Here is a 19,282-nt window from a genome sequence, read left to right on the forward strand (position 1 = left end):
TCAATGATGTAAAACGTCACCGTTTGTGCTAGTGTAAGTAGTATCTGCTGCGAGCGCAGTTGCCCCATCAACATTGACAATGCCAAGAATCACATTCCACTTGGAATGGTGGATATAGGCTACAAACCCTAGCAAATTATCAAGAATTCTCAAGTAAGCTCAAAGGATGTGTTTCAGTTCTGGATAGAATGTAAACAGTTTTTGATCAGTGCAAGAAAGAAAGTCACAGAGCGAAGCCCCTTGAAGTTCGCATTTGTTCACTAGACCCCAGCCACATATGTGTTCAAAGCCCGACGAATGTCTTACAGGTTTTAGACAAGTGTTGGATGCCCTCAACGTTGCGCGTAGAATAGCTGAACACTTTCAACAAGACACTGTGTTGGCCAAGTAGGCGGAGCTTCTGCAGAAACATAAGCTTAGGCAATATGCTAGTTGAGTTCAACCTTGACCTCTTCATTTCAAGCATCATCACGGCCAGGCAACAGTTGAACAAGGATTGAGTGTGAATCGACAGGTGTGCATTAAGGACCTTTCCCATGTGCCACAGTGAGTGGGGTGTGATGCGTTTGAGAAGGCAGGTCGTGTTCCACAGGATCCAATTACCAGGGAACTGAGGATGACAGTGTCATCTGCCAGACATAAGTACGGGGCATACTTTGTAGCCCAGAAAAAGCAGGACCTTGAAGCTTCAAAGCAGAGGCATTGAATTTATCAGGTTTACAAATTTTTTTAAAACGCTGTCAAAGGGCCACTCACCAGGCCTCATACCAAATTTCAGTTAGACCGTAGAAGTTGATGGGTTTTTTTTAAAACGCTGTCAAAGGGCCACTCACCAGGCCTCATACCAAATTTCAGTTAGACCGTAGAAGTTGATGGGTGTCCGATGAACATTTTGCCACAAAAATTTTTTGAACCGGTTCACTACAAGCTAAGAAAACAGTTTTTTTTTTTTTTTTTTTGAAGCGGCGCGTTGCGAGGATGAGAGGAGGCGAGTTTGAAACCCTTGCTGCTCCTCCCTGTAGCCTTTGCAGGCCAAATCTCTTCCCTACCCTTTCCGGCATCCGACTCAAAAAAGGTCACGTGCGCACAACGTGGCCGAACAAGCCCAACCTCCGTGCATGCCAGGGGCATTGTTCTTTTTGATTGTTTTTTTTTTTGCCAGCGTTTTGTTGAGGTTTACTGCTTGTTTCTGCAGGATGGTTTCGAAAGGCTAGCTTAAATGCGGCAGAATAGATGAGCAGAATGAGTGCGCGAACGCGTAGGAGCGTTCCACGGCAGCCGTCTGCTTGATGCGCTGACGGGAGCATGCGAATGCCATCCCATCAGCCCCACATCTCGTTTCCATTCTCGAGGGAAAAAAATGAAAAACAACGCTCGCATTCCATTTTCGCTTGTCATTTATCTAGAGATTCATTAATCTCTTCAAGCAACGAATACATAAACTGCACATGTCGTGTTAAATAATTTTTGCCATGACACGTGCCACTGTTGGCAATGTCACAGCACAGTTGTCTGCTTAGAAGATCAACATCACTGGATTGCCATGTACGTAGGGCCATTTATACGCGCATGTCATGCCCTCATTCTCTGGGCCCGCACCCACAAAAGAAAGGGGGAGCAGTACACCAACCTCTTCTTATATACATTTAATTAAAAAAGGGGGGAGGGGGAGCAGCATTCATCTTAAATTCGACCCTTTCCGCGGCGCGTAGCGTTCCAAATTTTGGTAGACGTGATCGTAAACGCGCCATCTACGCATTGCGCTTGTCAGCTCAAAATTGTCAAACCTGGTGAGTGGCTTTTTAAGGGGGGATGAGGATCTTAAAATAGTGCAAAATTGTAAAAAATGCTCACTCTTATAAATTGTAATTTGAGGTATTTATAGTCAAAAATGTTTTGGAAAAATTTTATATTATGGAAAAATGCCATTTTTTTAAGCTTAGTATAGGAAATTCAGATGGTTTTAAAACTGAACACGTAATTTTCTTGGCATTGTTATTTTTGGGAAGTGAATATGCCTTACGGTAGTTTTCAGCAAGTTTCTGTGAAGATATCTAAATAAACTTGGTATCATTCTTTTCTGCAGCACATGAACTACAGGCTGAAGCTTTTGTCTTTCTCTCAATCTTGATAGAACTGTAACTATATGATAAATTCCAGCTAATTATTGGAAACTCACTTTTACTTTCCAAGTTTAAAAATAATTTCTGATCAAAGAAGTAGCCGCTTTGACATATAGTTTGCTTTAGCCTGTGGGATGAACCTTTAGAGAAAACATGTAGTTTTGAAAACTAACTTTGTTTATTGTGAGTTACTATAACGACCTGTAAGAAATTGCCTAATTATAGTGTGGAAATTTGTGACTACCTTTTTTCTAAATGAGATATTTGAAATCTGTTTACAGATTTGAAATCGCCATTTAATGGCATGCATGCATAACAATTTTCATGACTGTAGAATAATGAAAAATAAAGTTTTTTTTAAGATCCTCATCCCCCCTTAAACCTTAACTGCACGCGATAAATAGAAAGCACATGTGCAAGGTCCACAAGTTTATTGGCCATTTACTGCTGATCACACATTTTAAAGAAATTGTGATTCGCAAACTGCTTCTTTAATATATGTGCCTTCAGCACAAAGCTCTCCGTGCCAGTTGAGAAGCATCGCGGTTTACCATTTGTTCATTTGCAAAGCCTTTTTCCGTGAAGGTCTGAGGCGCTTATTTTTCAGCAGATATTTTCCGGTATGGAACTGCAAAAACTACAATTTAACAGGATGGTGGATTTTGAATAAAGAGCCTTTTAACCGCATTGAATGAACAGAAGACCGACCAAGAAATTGAATTTTATTTGAAATATCGGAAGAGAGAGAGAGAAGTAATTGTTTATTTTCGAAACAGTGCCCCGAGCAATGCCCGGTGTCACCCTGAGGTGGGAGGGCTCCTTAATCCAGGAACCCTCTGGCTTCTACTGCCCTCTTGGCCCTGGCGACGAGTTGTTGTTGGTATTCCAGGTAGTTAATGGTGAGCTTCGCCTCCCACGTTTCGGTTAGGTCTTCGTTCGTCCGTTCTGCTTCATTATCAGTCGTGTGTTATTGTAGACTACATCTGGCAATAAGCTGGCATGCAAGAAGCAAGTGTGCCAGGGTACGCTGCAGAGCGGGCACATAGAGCTATATCTCGGGTAGACACGGTGCATTAGGGCCCCATGTGTGTATGTGCTGCTTTGCAGGTGTCTGAGTATCACGCTTTCCTCTTTTGTCAGTTTTGGGTGTGGTGGAGGATATACTCGTCGCTCCAGCCTGTAATGCTAGAGTAACGAGGAGTAAGTGTTTCGAACAACTTTCGTCTCTTCAACGACCGGTCGGATGTCCTGTGGGCAGGGGGCAGCCCGGCTGACGTGCTCGCGGGTAGCAACGTGGGCCGCTTCATTTCCCTGCAGACGCCCCTGTCCTGGCACCCATAATATACAAGTGTATAAAAGCAGAGTGCTTCGCGGTTTCAAAATATTGGTGGCATTGGCTGAGATACGGCCCTTAGCGAAATTCCTGCAGGCAGCTTGCGAGTCATTGAAAGTCACCGCGGCGTCTGTAGATGTGGTGGTTGCTAGAGCGTTTCCCGATTTTTCTGCTGCGTCTGAATTGAGTGCGTTGACCGTGGCTGAAGCTAATTCTCGGCCTTGAGAACTTGCGACGCTGACAGCGTTAGCGGTTTTGTGCGGATACTTGGCCGCGTCAGTGTAGCGGACGTCTGGGTCTTGCTTGAACTTTCATTGAATAGCATCAGCTCTAGCCTTGCGTCTACTTTTGTGAAAAATAGGATGCATATTGCGAGGAATAGGTGCGATGGACAGTGACTCTAACGTACAGCGGGATGCGCTTTTTCCTCTGCATCGGCGATGAACGTGTCGCTGTAGTCGATGTACCGGAGTACCGACCTCGCTGTGGGCGTCACCTTGAGCCTCTCCAGCTGGCTGTTTTGCGCTTCGGCGTGCTCTTGCCACGTGTTATGGACGCCCATCTTTAGGAGACGTGTGGTAGATGCCATTGGGGGAAGTCCCAGGGCTACTTTAGTGGCCTTTCTTATCATGATATTAAGTTTTTCTATTTCAGCTGTTTTTAAATGCAGGTACGGCGTGCCGTAAGTAATGGGGCTGGTGAACAAAACCTGCATTATACGTAGCGTATCGTGCTATTTTAGTCCGTTTCGTGGATTCGCCATCCTCTTGACGAGGTGTGTGAGTTGTGATAGTGTCCGTTGGAGTCTCGGTAGGGTCGCAGCTCCCAATCCATCCTTGTAGATGGGAACTCCACGCACTCGCAGAATCTCGACTTTTGGAATTAATGTCCCATTCAGTGTTACGCTAGGGTCGGGCTCGTCGTGTAGAGAGGGTCTGCCTTTTGTTCTCGCTTTAAGGACGAGGTGCTTTGATTTCTCGGGGGCACAGCAGAGACCGCAGTTTCGGAGATACTGTTTGATGGTATATACGGCGGTTTGTAAGCAGGTCTCTTGTCTCCCAATCTTCGAAGCCCTGGTCCAGAGCGTGATGTCATCAGCGTAGATCACGTGCCGTAAATGTGGTATTTTGTAGAGAATTTTTGGCAGATTGATCATGGCCACATTGAAAAGTAACGGCAAGGTGACCGAACGCTGTGGCGTGCCTTTTTCCAGTAGTTGGAAAGTTTTGCTGTGGATGTTGCATATGCCCACAGTTGCCGTGCGGTCCGTCAGAAAGTTTCTGACGTACATGTAGGTCCTGATGCCGCAGCCAATGTCTTCGAGGTTGTTGAAGATCACGTCGTGGCTGATGTTATCGAAGGCAGCCTTGATGTCGACTCCAAGTATGGAGTACTTTCTTCGATGGGTGAGGTCATTAAGGAGGTCTTCTTTGAGTAGTAAGAGCTCGTGATGTGTCGAAAGATGTGGCCTGAAGCCGAACATGGTGTCTGGTAGGTGTCCACTATCTTCTAGGTACTGGGTTAAGCGGTCGGGCACCATATGTTTAAACATCTTTTCCACACACAAGGTGAGAGAAATCGGGCGTAGGTTCTCAATGCTGACTGGTTTGTTAACCTTCGCTACTTGGCAGGTTATCGGTGGCAGATGCTAAATGTTCGCTGCTAGCAGTCTACAGCGTGTAATGCTGGTTGAGTGATGTTTAGTTTTCCGGGCACAGGTTCACACAAATAAATTCAGTCTTCAAAACACCAACTGCTACCTTCGTCAACGTCACGACCCCTCCCCCATCCGATATCGCCTAACTCTTCAAAATGCTGCTGTAAGAACAAAAGTACAACCGCTGCACAGAGGAATGCTCTTTTCGCATAATCTTTTCCCGAGAGCGTACCACGTAGAAGGGTCTACGAGCCACGCGTCGATGCTTGCCAAGGCAGTGCGAGTCCTTGGCATAATCTTTTCCCGAGAGCATACCACGTAGAAGGGTCTACGAGCCACGCGTCAATGCTTGCCAAGGCAGTGCGAGTCCTTGGAATCGATGTTCACAGCTGCTGCCCGAGTGACTCTTCCCATTTTTCTTTATGCACACTCACCCTTTGTAACACCCCTTACACAATGCCCTGCAACAAGGGCCTGTAAGGTATTTTAAATAAATAAATAAGTAAATAATCAACTTGAATTAAACGCTAACATGGCGTCAGCAGCAAAGACCTGTCGAGTGTCTATATAATTTATAACGCAATAAAAAAACTTCCTGGGCCATTGCCTAGAAATTGCACGGCTAGCGCATCTACCGTATTTACACGATTGTAAGACGACCCTTTTTTTCAAATTTGACATTCCAATGTTGGGGGGTCTTAGAATCGAAATCGAACCATATGTATTGTCATCTCGAATAGTTTCCCACTCAACCCAAAGCGCATAGTTTTCCGCGTGCTTATACAAAAGCTTTTCTTTTTTAGCATCTACTGTGCGCATTATGAGTGCCTTTATGACGAGCGCACGGCTCTTGAGGGAGCACCGGCAATCGATGGAAGAGCCGCCGTAGGGGGGGTATTGGTAGTTGACGGAAGAGCTCCTCTTTGTGATACAATTTTCTAAGCGGGCGCATCGCCGCGTGCTCCTGTCGCTTGTGTCCACGACCGGCTCTCTCGAGTCACTTCTGTCTGACATGAGTGCCGTGACATGAGGACGAAAGTTCGGAATCGGTGAATGTGTGGTGCGGAAGTGGCGGCTTCAGCGCGAGGAAATTTTCTCGTGCGACTCCAAGCGCCGTGGCTTTCGCGGGCCGAAGTCTGGCCGCTTTCCGGAACTAGAGGCGAAGCTTGCGGCCTACGTGAGTTTTTTTTTTTTTTTTTGAGATGCGATTTTGGGGGGGTCGTCTTACAATCGTGTAAATACGGTAATTTTTCTTGCGGTTTTCATGTCGGCTGTGGCGCATCATTAATTGAAATGTATGTGTTTAAATTCATTTTTTTCTGTAGTCTTATTGGGTTTTAAGTGAAGATATTTGTTAGTAGCTTGCCTCTCGTGACTCATGTTCATGTTGGATGTGCTGTTTTAATCACATTTTAACATTGCAAAAGTTTAACATCAGCGCCTTTTATTCGTCTGTAGCGTAGTATACTATCTAAAGTGTTGTTTGTCCTTTCTTTGATTTGCTGCTCTTTCAATTTTGATTTTGTTAGGCTTTGTGTTTGTGTGTGTGTTTAATGAATTTGTGGTAAGTCGGGCTGCTTCATCAGCATTGAGTATTAAGTAAAAACCACTGAAAGGTATTTTTGTGTTTAGCAGAAAACAAAAATTTTAATTCACCGTTATGTGTGACTCTAGAAAACTACTTCAGAACTAAATTTCATCGCTCCGAATCGCATATTTTGGTGCTCCAGAACTGCATGATTTCTGCTCACTGAGCTGCTCCGAAGGACGAAAGCCCGCTTCCACCCGTGCAAGTAGAATTACAGTTAAACCTAAATGTAACAAAATTGATAAATTCCCGGGAAAATTTGTTATATGCAGGTTTGGTACGAAAATTCAGAAAATAAATGCGCAAATCAAACAAAAGGGAGACTGAAGGCAGAGCTAACCCGAAGCATTTGTTTTACAGTAAAAAGCTTCGTTATTACTGTGATACCAATTGTATGAACACTCTCTGTGGGTTTTCCCTGTCGCCGCCATGTTCCGAATTGATAATACATATGCCCCCGCGCATCGTAACATTGGCGAGCGGGTAAAATCGCGCGAACGCTGCTGGAGCTGAAGTCAAATGAGTCGGCTCATCCCTACCGCCTGGCAAGTGCACTAGGTAACATCTCCCACGTGTTAGAACTGCCGTCGAATGCTGAAATGGAAAGTATGGAATGCTCAAATGGAAAGTAAACCACGTCTTGAACAGTGTTGAACAGAATGAAGTGTTTAACGAGCATGAAACAACGTTGAGGGAATGGCTAGAGTAGCAATAATGAACTTGGATTTTAAAAGCGATCGCTGGTACGCTTGCTATCTCTGTGAGTATCAGTGCTGTTTCAATGCGAAGGGACTGTGTGAAAAGAGCACTTCTCCCTGGAGCGGCCGTATTTGCTCACACCAGCAATTTGTAGGAGTTCCACGATATCGAATCTCAGAGTTGGCTGCCAGCCCTAGTTCTTATAACATTACAATTTTTCGCTATCGCGTTCTGAACATTGCATAGCATTCAACGCGCCGTCGTGTTGCCAGAACTAATCGGCTAATTGTGAAAGCTACCAGCCTGCGAACTCCCGGCGCGGCACAAAAAGTAAGCATGTGACGAGTTGACCTCAGAATATCCGTCGTCACCGTTGTGTTGGAGAGTTTCCATCAGCGCCTAATGTGGCGTCCCCTCGGTGGTGAGGACATGGCTGTCCGAAATTAAGAAAAGTCAGTTTCGCCGCAAAGGCGAAGTAATGAATGCATTACAATAGCTCAGAATGTAACGCTTAGAATGGCAAGCAGATCGAAACGTGCAGTGCTCTGCTCACGCACAAATGACGCATGAAAACATTATACACAGCAAACTAACAACGTTTACCGCTCGACACTTAGCGGGCTGTTTAAATAAAACCGAGGCACGAAACATAATGAGTGCGAACTAACAAGTGCCTCAGTTGTTACTTTGCCGTGTTTAAAAAGCGCACTCTTTTCGCAAATAGCGCCAGAGGTAAAGTCGACCAGCTGTCAAGCGGAGCAAGCGCAAGCAGCAACAACAATCTTCCTTCTCTTCTTTCACTGGTGCTCTTGCCTGTGCCATATATCAATGCTACAAATCACTCCCCCCCAGAAAAGGAGCCATCCTGGCGGCCTATGGACCGGGTAGGATAGGTGGGTCGTAGTGTGGTTTCAATCGATCGACATGAACAGTCTCGCTACCGCGATGGCGTCAGTCTGTTGATGGTTGAACCGGCTCAAGAATATAGTTAACCGGTGAAGACTGACGTAGGGCTTTGTAGGGGCCTTCGTATTTCGGCAGTAGCTTGTTGGAAAGACCAGGAGCAGATAAGGGAACACGAAGCCATACCAACGTGCGAGGCGAATATGACTGGGTGGGCAGGTTTTCATCGTGACGGTCCTTCTGGTACGCTTGATCATGCGCGGTTAAGAAACGTGCGAGTTGCCTGCAATCCTCCGCATAGGTGGCGACTTCGGATAGAGTTGTGGATTCTGACGCGTCGGAACGGTACAAGAGAATCGTGTCCATGAATGAGGAAGGTTCGAGCCCGTAGAGGAGAAAGAACGGAGAGAATCCTGGTGTAGACTGAGTGGCACTATTGTTAGCGTAAGTAACAAAGGGGAGTATGCGGTCCCAGTTGGTGTGGTCAACGGACACGTACATAGACAGCATGTCGCCCCGTGTGCGGTTAAACCGTTCGGTCATTCCATTCGTTTGCGGATGGTACGCGCTGGTTGTCCGATGCACAACGTTGCATTCACGAAGAAGGGCTTGTACGGCTTTGGAAAGAAACGTACGTCCGCAGTCGCTGAGTAGCTTACGAGGCGCGCCGTGGCGAAGAACAAGATTGTGAAGGATAAACAAGCCAACTTAACGTGATGTGGCCTCTGGCAGCGCAGCAGTTTCAGCATAGCATGTCAAGTGATCGATAGTGACAACCACCCAGCGGTTCCCGTCAGGAGTGTAGGGAAGGGGACCGTACAAGTCAATTCCGATGCGGTCAAAAGATTGGGATGGGCAAGGCAACGGCTGCAGTTGTCCATTGGCTATGTTTGGTGGGCTTTTTCGGCGTTGACATTTGGAACACGAACGTACGTACTGTCAAACAAATCGGTACATTTCGTGCCAATAGTATCGCAGCCAGAGGCGTGCATACGTTTTTATCACACCGGCGTGGCCGCATTGAGGATCCGCATGAAAGGAGTCGCAAATAGCAGCACGTAGGTGGCGAGGAATCGCAAGCAACCACTTGCGGCCATCGGAAAGGTAGTTGCGACGGTACAGGAGCCTATCGCGGATGGCGAAATGTCGAGCTGTAGTACGTCGTTGTGAATGATTGGCGGTACCTTGGGGTGGCTGAGACAGTACCTCTATCATAGAGACTATCCAAGCGCCTTGGCGTTGCTCGGAGTGCATGTCAGTGAACGAAGGTGCCGCAGCATCGAGACTGAAAACAAGCACACTTTCATGGTCATAGGGAAGTGGAGAGCGGGAAAGAGCATCGGCATCTGAATGTCGGCGGCCCGACCTGTAGATGACACGGATATCATAGTCTTGGAGACGCAATGCCCAACGAGCCAGACGGCCAGACGAGTCTTTTAGTGACGATAACCGTCAGAGGGCATGGTGATCAGTCACGACGTCAAATGGACGGCCATAGATGTAGGGTCGAAATTTTGTGATTGCCCAAACGATGACCAGACATTCCTTTTCTGTGACCAAATAATTATCTTCAGCCCTAATAAGAGTGCGACTGGCATAAGAAACCACATACTCGTCGAAGCCAGACTTGCGTTGAGCAAGAATAGCACCAAGGCCGACTCCACTAGCGTCGGTGGGAATTTCGGTAGGGGCATCTGGGTCAAAGTGACGGAGAATCGGTGGAAATGTCAGCAAATGACGTAGTTTCGCAAATGTGTCATCGCAAGCGGAAGACCACTCCGAAATTCCTTCACTGTCGGAAAGTAGCTGTGTTGAAGGGGCTATTACGGATGCGAAATTTTGGACGAATCTGCGAAAGTATGAACATAAGCCGATAAAGCTCCGGAGTTCCTTTAGTGTGGATGGCTTAGAAAACTACGTGATGGCACGAAGTTTCGCAGTGTCAAGTAGAACGCCATCCATGCTGACAACATGCCCTTAGATGGTGAGCTTCTGGGCGGCAAAATGGCACTTTTTGAAATTTAGCTGGAGCCCAGCATGTGTGAAGCATTCCAGGACACTTGCTAAGTGCAGAAGATGGGTATCAAAGTCTTTTGAAAAAACGACGTCGTCCAGATAGGAAAGACACGTATGCCATTTGAGGCCTCGAAGTATGTTGTCCATCAGACGCTCGAAGGTGGCAGGGGCGTTGCAAAGACCAAAAGGAATTACGTTAAACTCGTACAAGCCGTCTTGAGTTACAAACGCAGTCTTGGTGCGGTCAGATTCATCCATGGGTACTTGCCAGTATCCTGATCAAAGATCCAGCGAGGAAAAGAACTCTGCTCCTTGCAAACAGTCGAGAGTGTCGTCAACTCTGGGGAATGGATAAACAGCTTTGTGCGTGATCTTGTTAAGGCACCTGTAATCAACACAGAATCGGATGCTCCCGTCGTTTTTTTTTACCAGTACCACTGGGGAGGCCCACGGACTGTTGGACGGCTGTATGACGCCACGATTGAGCATATCAGACACTTGATCTTCAATAACTTGGCATACAGAGTGAGAGACCCGGTATGGACGCTGACGCAATGGTGCGTGGGTGCCGGTGTCTATACGATGAACAATTGCAGATGTTCGGCCCAAATTGGTTTGCTTAAGGTCGAAAGACGTCCGGAAGCAGTCGAGAAGGGTCAAGAGCTGGGTTCGTTAGACAACAGGAAGGTCCGAATTAATTGATGAAAGGAAGGCATCCAGGGAAGATGGTGGACGTGGGAGCGGGATTAACACTGGCGAACTGAAGGCTTGTTGCGCGATCGACCAGCTGTCAAGCGGAGCGAGCGCGAGCAGGCACAACACTCTTCCTTCTCTTCTTTCACTGGTGCTCCTGCCTGTGCCATATATCAATGCTAGCAATCAAAGGCGCAAGAGACAACTGGCGAGCCACTTTCTCTCGGATGAACTGTTGGATTCACGGCGTCAATACCGTCTGTTCCGGTGAAATTGCACCAACGGTCAATGGTGACGTGGTCGTCATGTCGAAAGTAGCGCGTTGTGTTGAAATGCGCTGTGTTCGCAACTCATCGTAGTTTTGGCAGTGCTGAATAACTTCCGCAACTGTTCGCGGGTCTTTCGCCACCAGCATGTGGAAGGCATCATCTTCGATTCCCTTCATAATGTGTTTCACCTTGGCTGTTTCGCACATGTCGAGATTGTAGCGACGGCAGAGGCCCACAACGTCCTCGGTGTAGGACGTGAAACCCTCTCCAGACAGTTGGGCGCGATCTCGCAACCACTGTTCTTGCCCGGAGCTTGCGCAATGTTGGTCGGCCAAACACGTCCGCGAAGGTGATCTTGAAAGTGGCCCAGTCTGTAAGCTCAGCTTCATGGTTGTTGAACCAGAGCTCCGCTACTCCTCTCAGGTAAAAATGGACGCGGCCAAGTTTATCGTTTTCGTCCCACCTATTATTGACGCTTACTTTCTCGTTCGAAGAGAGCCAGTCTTCAACGTCCTGCTCATCGGTGACGCTGAAGATGACTGGGTCTCGCTCTTTTGGGACACCGGGACAGCGGGCAGGTGGGGATGTAGGAATGGTCTGCTGTGCAACGTCGGTGGACATTGTTGACGGCGAAGGTAGAGTTCAGTTGCGGAGTTCCAGGATGGGAAATGGATCCAGCACTCTCTACCACTTGTTAGTACGCCTTTAGGACTGTGTTGAAGACACTTTCCTTGGGGGAAATGCAGAGGTAAAGCTGACCAGCTGTCAAGCGGAGCGAGCGCGAGCAGCAACAACACTCTTCCTTCTCTTCTTTCACTGATGCTCCTGCCTGTGCCATATATCAATGCTACAATATATAAATATGATATATATATATATATATATATATATATATATATATATATATACGCTGAATGACGGCGGCAAAGAACCAGCTTAGACTGTCCATATACATAATTGTTATTGCAATAAAAAAACGAAAGAAAGCAATTCTGAACGTCGTCGGAGGCCACACTATGCATGCTCAGTGAAACTATGCACGTGCGCACGGCGTCCAAAACGAAGATCTAACGACACGGACAGAGACACGGATATCGCGTGAAACTTTTCGGTAAAGCACCCTTCATATGCAGCGCAGCCCCACATATGTCACGCTACTTAAAAGCGTTGCACTGCCAACGTGCAAAAGTAGTTTTTTTTTTTAATGGGGGGGGGGGGGGGGGCACACCCGGCAGTGAGAATGGTGGCAACGCAGGCTCGTGGGGTGCGGGCCCGCCTCACGTTGCCGCTGTCCGCGTGCCCGCCGCTTCGCGATTGGTCGGCGGCAGAGCAGCCGCGGATGATGCATGCTCGTACCAAGATAACAAAATGTGGAGCGAAATTTCTACATTTTCCGTGGGGCACATTTGTTATATCAGGGTTGACACCCGCTGTTGCTTTGTTACATACAGGTCGCAAATACATGTGCTTCTATGGAGCAACGGCGGGGAATAGGAAAACTTTGTTATATTGAGGAATTCGTTATATGGAGGTTCGTTATAAGCAGGTTTAACTGTATATTATGCCCATTTTTCCTCTAAAGTAACTTCTTGATATGGGGTACTACTGCTCAAACAAACTGTCAAAGTTGTCTAGTTCTTTGGAAAACTAAACCACTTTTTGAAAGATACGCAATACTAACGATAACAAAATCGTATTACTTCAGTGGGATAAGCAGAACAAGCTACGATGTTCTCAGAACCCACCTGACAATACTCATTATACCATGCATCATCAACGCCGGAAAATCCGAGTATTAAGCACGAACTATGGCTAGCTACACGTTCAGTATCAAATACCCACAATTTTAAATCATTAGCACTGTCTCACAGATTTCCTTTGAACAGCATTATCAAGTCCATCTTAATGAGCCATGATTTTAAGTATGCTTATTAAAGTGTCTGTGCTTGAGTTGTTACATACTATCCATTTGAGTTATCGGTTATCGGTTGAGTTATCCATTTGAGCTTCTTTTGTTATGCTTGATTTCACATTGTGTATTGATGATGTTGTACCATCTTAAATTTTGTTGTTATCTGCGACAGATTTAGATGCTTGGTGGCCTGCGTGCCAAACTGTATTTAGGAGCAGAGCCCCACATCAGGCTATATATATAATGGCCTTTAGCCTCTGCTCCTGATCCTGTGAAAATTCAGGACAAATAAACTTCAAGTCTGCACAAATGCACAAACTCTCGCAAATAAACGGGAATTTTAGGCACCAGAAATGAACGAGCTAAGAGAACTTTGAACATTAAAAAAATTGTGGAAAGTGCTTCAGCTATATTTATCGTCAAAATAAACCGGCTGATTTGTCACGGAGCATTTTTCACCTGAAATATTTTAGCACGAAGTACATTGCCAGCTGATATTTCTGTGATTGCTGCCTCTTGCCGATCTGCTATGTTATGAAACATCTCTAAACAAAATTGACGTGGTCTATTATGAGCCAGAAACTTTGTGCTGAGGGATGCCACTGTGCAGCTGGACACGAAGCTCGGCCCGGAAGCCGAGCAGTTGAAGGAGGTGAACGCCGAGGTCGCAGCTTCCGTGGACGGCAGCGAGGAGGACGGACGGGCCGCTCTTGGAATGCCCCGCGTCCCCAGTCCAGCAGTAGGGGTCAGTTGCCTCTGCTCATTAGTGCACTTGATGCCAGCATTCTTAGTATAGTGCTGAGCACCAACCCTCGATGTGGGGAATTCTATGGGCAGATTCTGAGTGGCCAACAAACGCTGCATCAAACCACTCCACTCTGTCTGGGGGCAATTGGAGGAGGACTACCGTGTTGCTCCGCTTTCGCCTTCACATGCAGGCGTGGAGAGAATAGGTGTGCTCGGGTAGCACACTTTACATGCTCTGTCTGCGGGTGGGGCGACATTCAGTAGAGTTTGCTCTTTAGTGCAGTCACCAGATCTGCTACGGAAAGATACAGGGTGCACTCTCAATCTGCCAGTGGTGGAACAAACTTGCTCCTAATCTGCCAATGGAATTCACCAATAGTATTTGCAGAATCACCATTTTGAATTTCAGCACCACTCTTATATAGTTGCTGTTAGGGTTGTGTAATTTATTTTATTCATTTGTACATATTGGGAAAAATACAGAAATACGTAGTAAGCATGGATGTCATAACAGACAAGATATGAACTGATTTAAAGGTCCCATATTTAGAAGTAGTGGTCAGCACTAGTCCAGTCAAGGGGGCTTGTGGAGATGTTTATTGCAGTGCAAACCTGACAACTTAGTTTTTCATACTCTTTTCAAATATAGAAAACTATTTTTCTTGTATGTAAAGTGCTTTTTCAGATGCACAAAGCTGCCTGTTTATTTTGTTTTGGAGGCAACAGGGAAAGGACTTTTCAGCAATGCACATTGTCATATAGCTATTGGTCTCGAGATCTTGAGGTGGCGCACTCTCACGTGTGACATCAATTTCGCTCTCAATCCCACAGTGTAGTTCCTGTGCGAAGATCATCTGCCTCAGGTGGGAAACTTAGTTAATGAACAGCCTTGCAACAGTCAATTAATGCCTGCAACGAATGTTTTCGAGTACTGTTATACCGTAATTACTCGAATCTAACGCGCACCTTTTTTCCGGTTAAGTGAGTTCATAAATCGTATGCGCGTTAGAATCGAGTACGAAAAAAAAATGAATACGGTCGTTCTATTGCCATTGCCTTTCAAAAATGGCTGCCCCCTACGTGCGTCAGCATGGCGCGTTGGCCATTTCTGCCTATGTGTTTCCCATGTGCGGCACTTCGTACGTGTGCTGAAGAGTTCGTCATCTTGGTGTACATTAGCATCGACAGCATAGAAGGGCCAACTTCAAAAACTCAACGAGTGCACCACGATGCCGCTTTTAAAAGAAAGGTAATCGCGTGTGCCGAAACGGACGTAAATCGGGCTGCATCACGGTCGTTCGGAGTTCCCGAAACGTGCGTGCGGGACTAGCGGAAACAAAAGCAGAAGATTGTCGACAACAAAGATTCACGCAAAGGCTTCAGCGGACCACAGCAGGGTCGGTTTCCACAAATTGAAGAGCTGCGCGGCGAGTATGTGATTGAGCAGTGAGCGGCACAGCGGCCCGTGACGACAGAACTGCTCCAAGTGCAGGCTATGCAGTTAGCCTTAGAAAAAGGACTAATGCAGAGCCAGTTTAAAGCGAGCAGGTGCTGGCTAACTAACTTTATGAAGAAGAAAGGCTTTTCCCTCGAAAGGCGAACGGGCATATCCCAAAAGTTGCCGGAAGAGTACGACGAAAAGCTTCAGTTTTCAGAGGGTCGTCCTAAACTTGCGGCACAATAACGGCTCCCTGCTTGGGCAAATCGGGAATGCCGATTAGACGCCTCTTTACTTCGACATGCCTGGCACCACAACCGCCGAGAAGAAGGGGGCGAAGCAAGTTCGCATGCTTACATCGGGCCACAGTAAAAATAGAGGGACGGCAATGCTCCGTTGCACGTCAGATAGGCACAAGCTTCCCCCGTACCTCATATTTAAACGGAAGACGCTCCCGAAAGGAGTCTTTTTCCCGAGTGGTGTGATCGTGTGGGCCGAGAAAAACAGGTGCGCGTTGCAATCGATGTCTTACTTTTTTTTTTCGTCGTGGAAACCGGGTGTGCGTTACGATCGAGGGCGCGGTAGAATCGAGTAAATACGGTAAACTTGGTTTGGTTTGGTTGTGGGCCAATTGACAGGGCCAAGAAATCTCCCGAATGGCCGACGAGCACGCTGTTGCCCCATTGCTGGTGAGAAAGTGAAACTATGTGTGAGTGTTTTTGCTTATCTGCAGGTTTCGCCGTACAATGCTTAATTTGTTTGGTTGTTTCTTTTGATATTTCAATAAGCGTGCCATTTTCCAGCATTTACTAATATGTAGGTACGGCTTGCGAAACGTCATCATCTTATCGACGATGGGCGGTCTACGACGTAGATTATGTTGAATGCGCCCTCAAGTCCGTCAACAGAAATCGCATCACAGTTGGCTGTGATCCTGCAATGAAGTAGACTTGTGAAACTGCCAGTGGCGATCGAGTACATGACTAATAATCCTTCAGTTTTTCTTGGCACAGTTTGTTACAAGCAAATAGACTTTTTTTACTCAGAGCCTGTTCTTTGTGTTGAATGCTCCTTTTGCAACTTCTTATGTCAGATTGTTTCTGAAGGCTGTGGCACACAAATCAATTTTCCAAATAGTAACAAGATGTCTTGACAATTCGGCTGTTGCTGTCAGGCCGTGTTGCGCCCTTGTCGACGAGATTGGTTGCTTCAAATGAATGCATTTCAGCTCATAAGACATTTTAGCACCATTATCTCCAGCTACTTGCATGGAGAAACACTTCTTGTGTAAGTCACGCAGTCACGTGTGAGTTGCAGGCTTCGAATGCGTCCCATACCCTCCGCTTTGAATAGGGTCATTTGAGCTGAACTTGGAACAAGGCAGAACTCGTTTACCACGTTCCATGAGGACAAATTCTTTGCTGCCATTCACCAACATCCAACAGCTTGAACTTCTGCTGCTTCAAACACCCTACGCACTAGGATGCCTTTTCTACTAGCGCATTTCCTGTGGCCCTGCTGAGTGCGCGGATTTCAAATGGCACTAATATGACGATCTAGTAGCTGCAGTTTGGCCGAGGGAAAGTTCTCGTGGAATGCACCGCACGCAACGGGTAGTTTGCACCACATTCAGCCGTGAGTACTGTTGAGGTGCTTGTTTATCTCATGCAAAAAAAAAAAAAAGCTGCCTCGGGTTGGGCCAACCAATGGGAGGCTCAAAAAAAAAAGGGGCTTGCCTCGCGCATGGGCGCTCTGGCCAATGAGTGTTCAAAAACTACCCCTTGAAAAAGTGACAATAGAAGGCGCTCTGTTGTACACAACCTACTGTACACCTGACCTGCCCAGATATCTCCTCCCAACATCTAGTTCGTACCTTCTGCTGCTGGGCTCTTACCCTAAGAGCAATGTATCAGCACTAGGCTTGTGCGAATATTCGAACGAATAGTTGAGTATTCAAATTCGCTTTGAAGTATTCGCAGTGAACGAATAGGTGTATATTAATCTGCATGTCACCGCTTGTAAAGGTGGTTTCACTGCTATGTAGGAGTGCTAAGCCATGAAAGCACCTATCCAGGGGAAATTTGCTTTGCCGCGAAGCCCCTCTTTAAATTTAAAGGGGCTCTGCAACACTTATTGAACATGGTCAGAAAACGCCGATTGGTAGTCGAGGCTACCGAGAATAGTGAGGCAAATATTATAGTGCAGCACGCGGCTTGTAATTCACAATAAACTTTCAAAGCTAAAAATTGCATTCTTCCCTCGGCAAACGGCACTACAAGCTCAAAAATCACTTGTCACAGTCATTGGCTGATTTGAGCATGATGCGCTCGTCGTTACTGGGGCCGCCGCGGAAGGCCGCTGCTTGTCCACGAGTACGTGCGCGATCACACTGAAAAGCCACGTATTCGAAGAAAAAAAAAGGTGCTTAAAGTCACGAGGTGCGTGTGACATATTTTCTTTCGCCATGACATTCCTCTCTGCTTAACGTCTCTCTGCTTAACTTCCATTTATTTCGTCGGGACGAGAAGAGCGAATGCAATTGCTGTGTGTGACAAATTTTTGGAACTCCGCACGTACTGGACTAATTCTAGAAACTTTGAGGCGGTAAATTTGTGAGGCAATAAGCATGTTTACTGGCCCTATGGCTACTTAAAAAAAGTGTTGCAGGGCCTCTTTAAAGGAACATGTTACCCTCAAATCTATTCTTTATATTATTGAGCTTGTTGTGACGGCTCGTATGCTCCAAGTATAATAAACTTTAAAACGTAAAGTATCTTGCAGGTCATCACTCACATCCTACCCAAACTATTACTGAAGGTTGTTTCGACTTCCTTTGAACGAAAAAAAAAATGGCATTTGCATAGAGCCCCTATTTCAATTCAAAGAAATGTTGTGCAGGTTAGGTCATGATAAATATGTCTTTTTATTATTATATGTCATACATACCATTCAAATTCGCTTCGAAATTATTCAGTCAAAATCACTATTTGCTTAGAATTCGCTTCAAACCTGAAATTCACTATTCGCACAAGCCTTGTCAGCACCTTTTTATCGACATCAGCTTCAGAATTCGTGCTCATATTTTGGCCAGTAAAGCATTGATTTCCCGTAATTATTATGCATGATTGCAGAATTATTCATAAGTATGCAAGAAGTCTTTAAGAAATTCTTTGCAATTAAACGGATGCAAGGCCTTATAGGCTGTCCTACACTATGTAAGTCTACGGGTTCCCACGTTTGTCGACCAGTATGCAATCGATACTTAACCGCACCGAATAGCCTATTTGACAAGCCGTCTAAGTTTGCAGAAATAGTCGCGTATATGCAGGCAGTTCATCACAGAATGCAGGCGTTCTTACTGCAATGCCGTTCAAACAGCTGTAAAACAGCAACAGGTTATAGGTTGCACCACCAACAGTGAGCGGTTGAACGAAAGCAGGGACATGCGCTTCCATAGGAACCTCGCCAACTGGGCAGGTCAGCAGTGCAGTAGGTCGTACTGTCAAAGCGATACCATTTTGAAATGCCGCAAAACGTGCCCAATGGAAATGGAAAAAAGAACGTGGTTTTAAAATCCAACATGGCGGCGTTCCCGTTGGTTAGTGACGTAACTCAAAACAACAGATTTAGTCTGAAAGTACAACTTTCAGGGGCAAATTCGTCCGGAAATTTGGTGAAATAAAGGCATTACAGTGGAATTCCGCTATAACGAAGTATGCTACAATGAAATTTCTGCCACAACGAATAATTTTCAAATCCTTATCAGCTGCCTATAAAAAACGTGAGAAATGACTAGTCGCAACGAATACTTTTTCTGCGAGTACTACCTCGTAAGAAAAAGGAACTTGTCTGGGTTTGGGCTACAAGCTCGACCATTTGTCGATTGCTCGTGACATCCAGAGCA

At 46.2% G+C, this 19,282-nt stretch overlaps 1 protein-coding gene across 2 annotated transcripts in view; it reads left to right on the forward strand.

The window, feature by feature from the left end:
- Window positions 1-19,282, forward strand: part of larp (La related protein) — a 154,991-nt gene that overhangs the window by 31,346 nt on the left and 104,363 nt on the right. For both annotated transcript variants that reach the window (XM_037429802.2, XM_037429806.2), the window contains one exon: window positions 13,804-13,938. In XM_037429802.2, coding sequence (XP_037285699.2) covers window positions 13,804-13,938 — 135 coding nt within the window. The remainder of the gene's footprint in view (window positions 1-13,803; window positions 13,939-19,282) is intronic.

The sequence above is a fragment of the Rhipicephalus microplus genome, chromosome 2 (genome assembly GCF_043290135.1).
Source record: "Rhipicephalus microplus isolate Deutch F79 chromosome 2, USDA_Rmic, whole genome shotgun sequence".
NCBI lineage: Eukaryota > Metazoa > Arthropoda > Arachnida > Ixodida > Ixodidae > Rhipicephalus > Rhipicephalus microplus.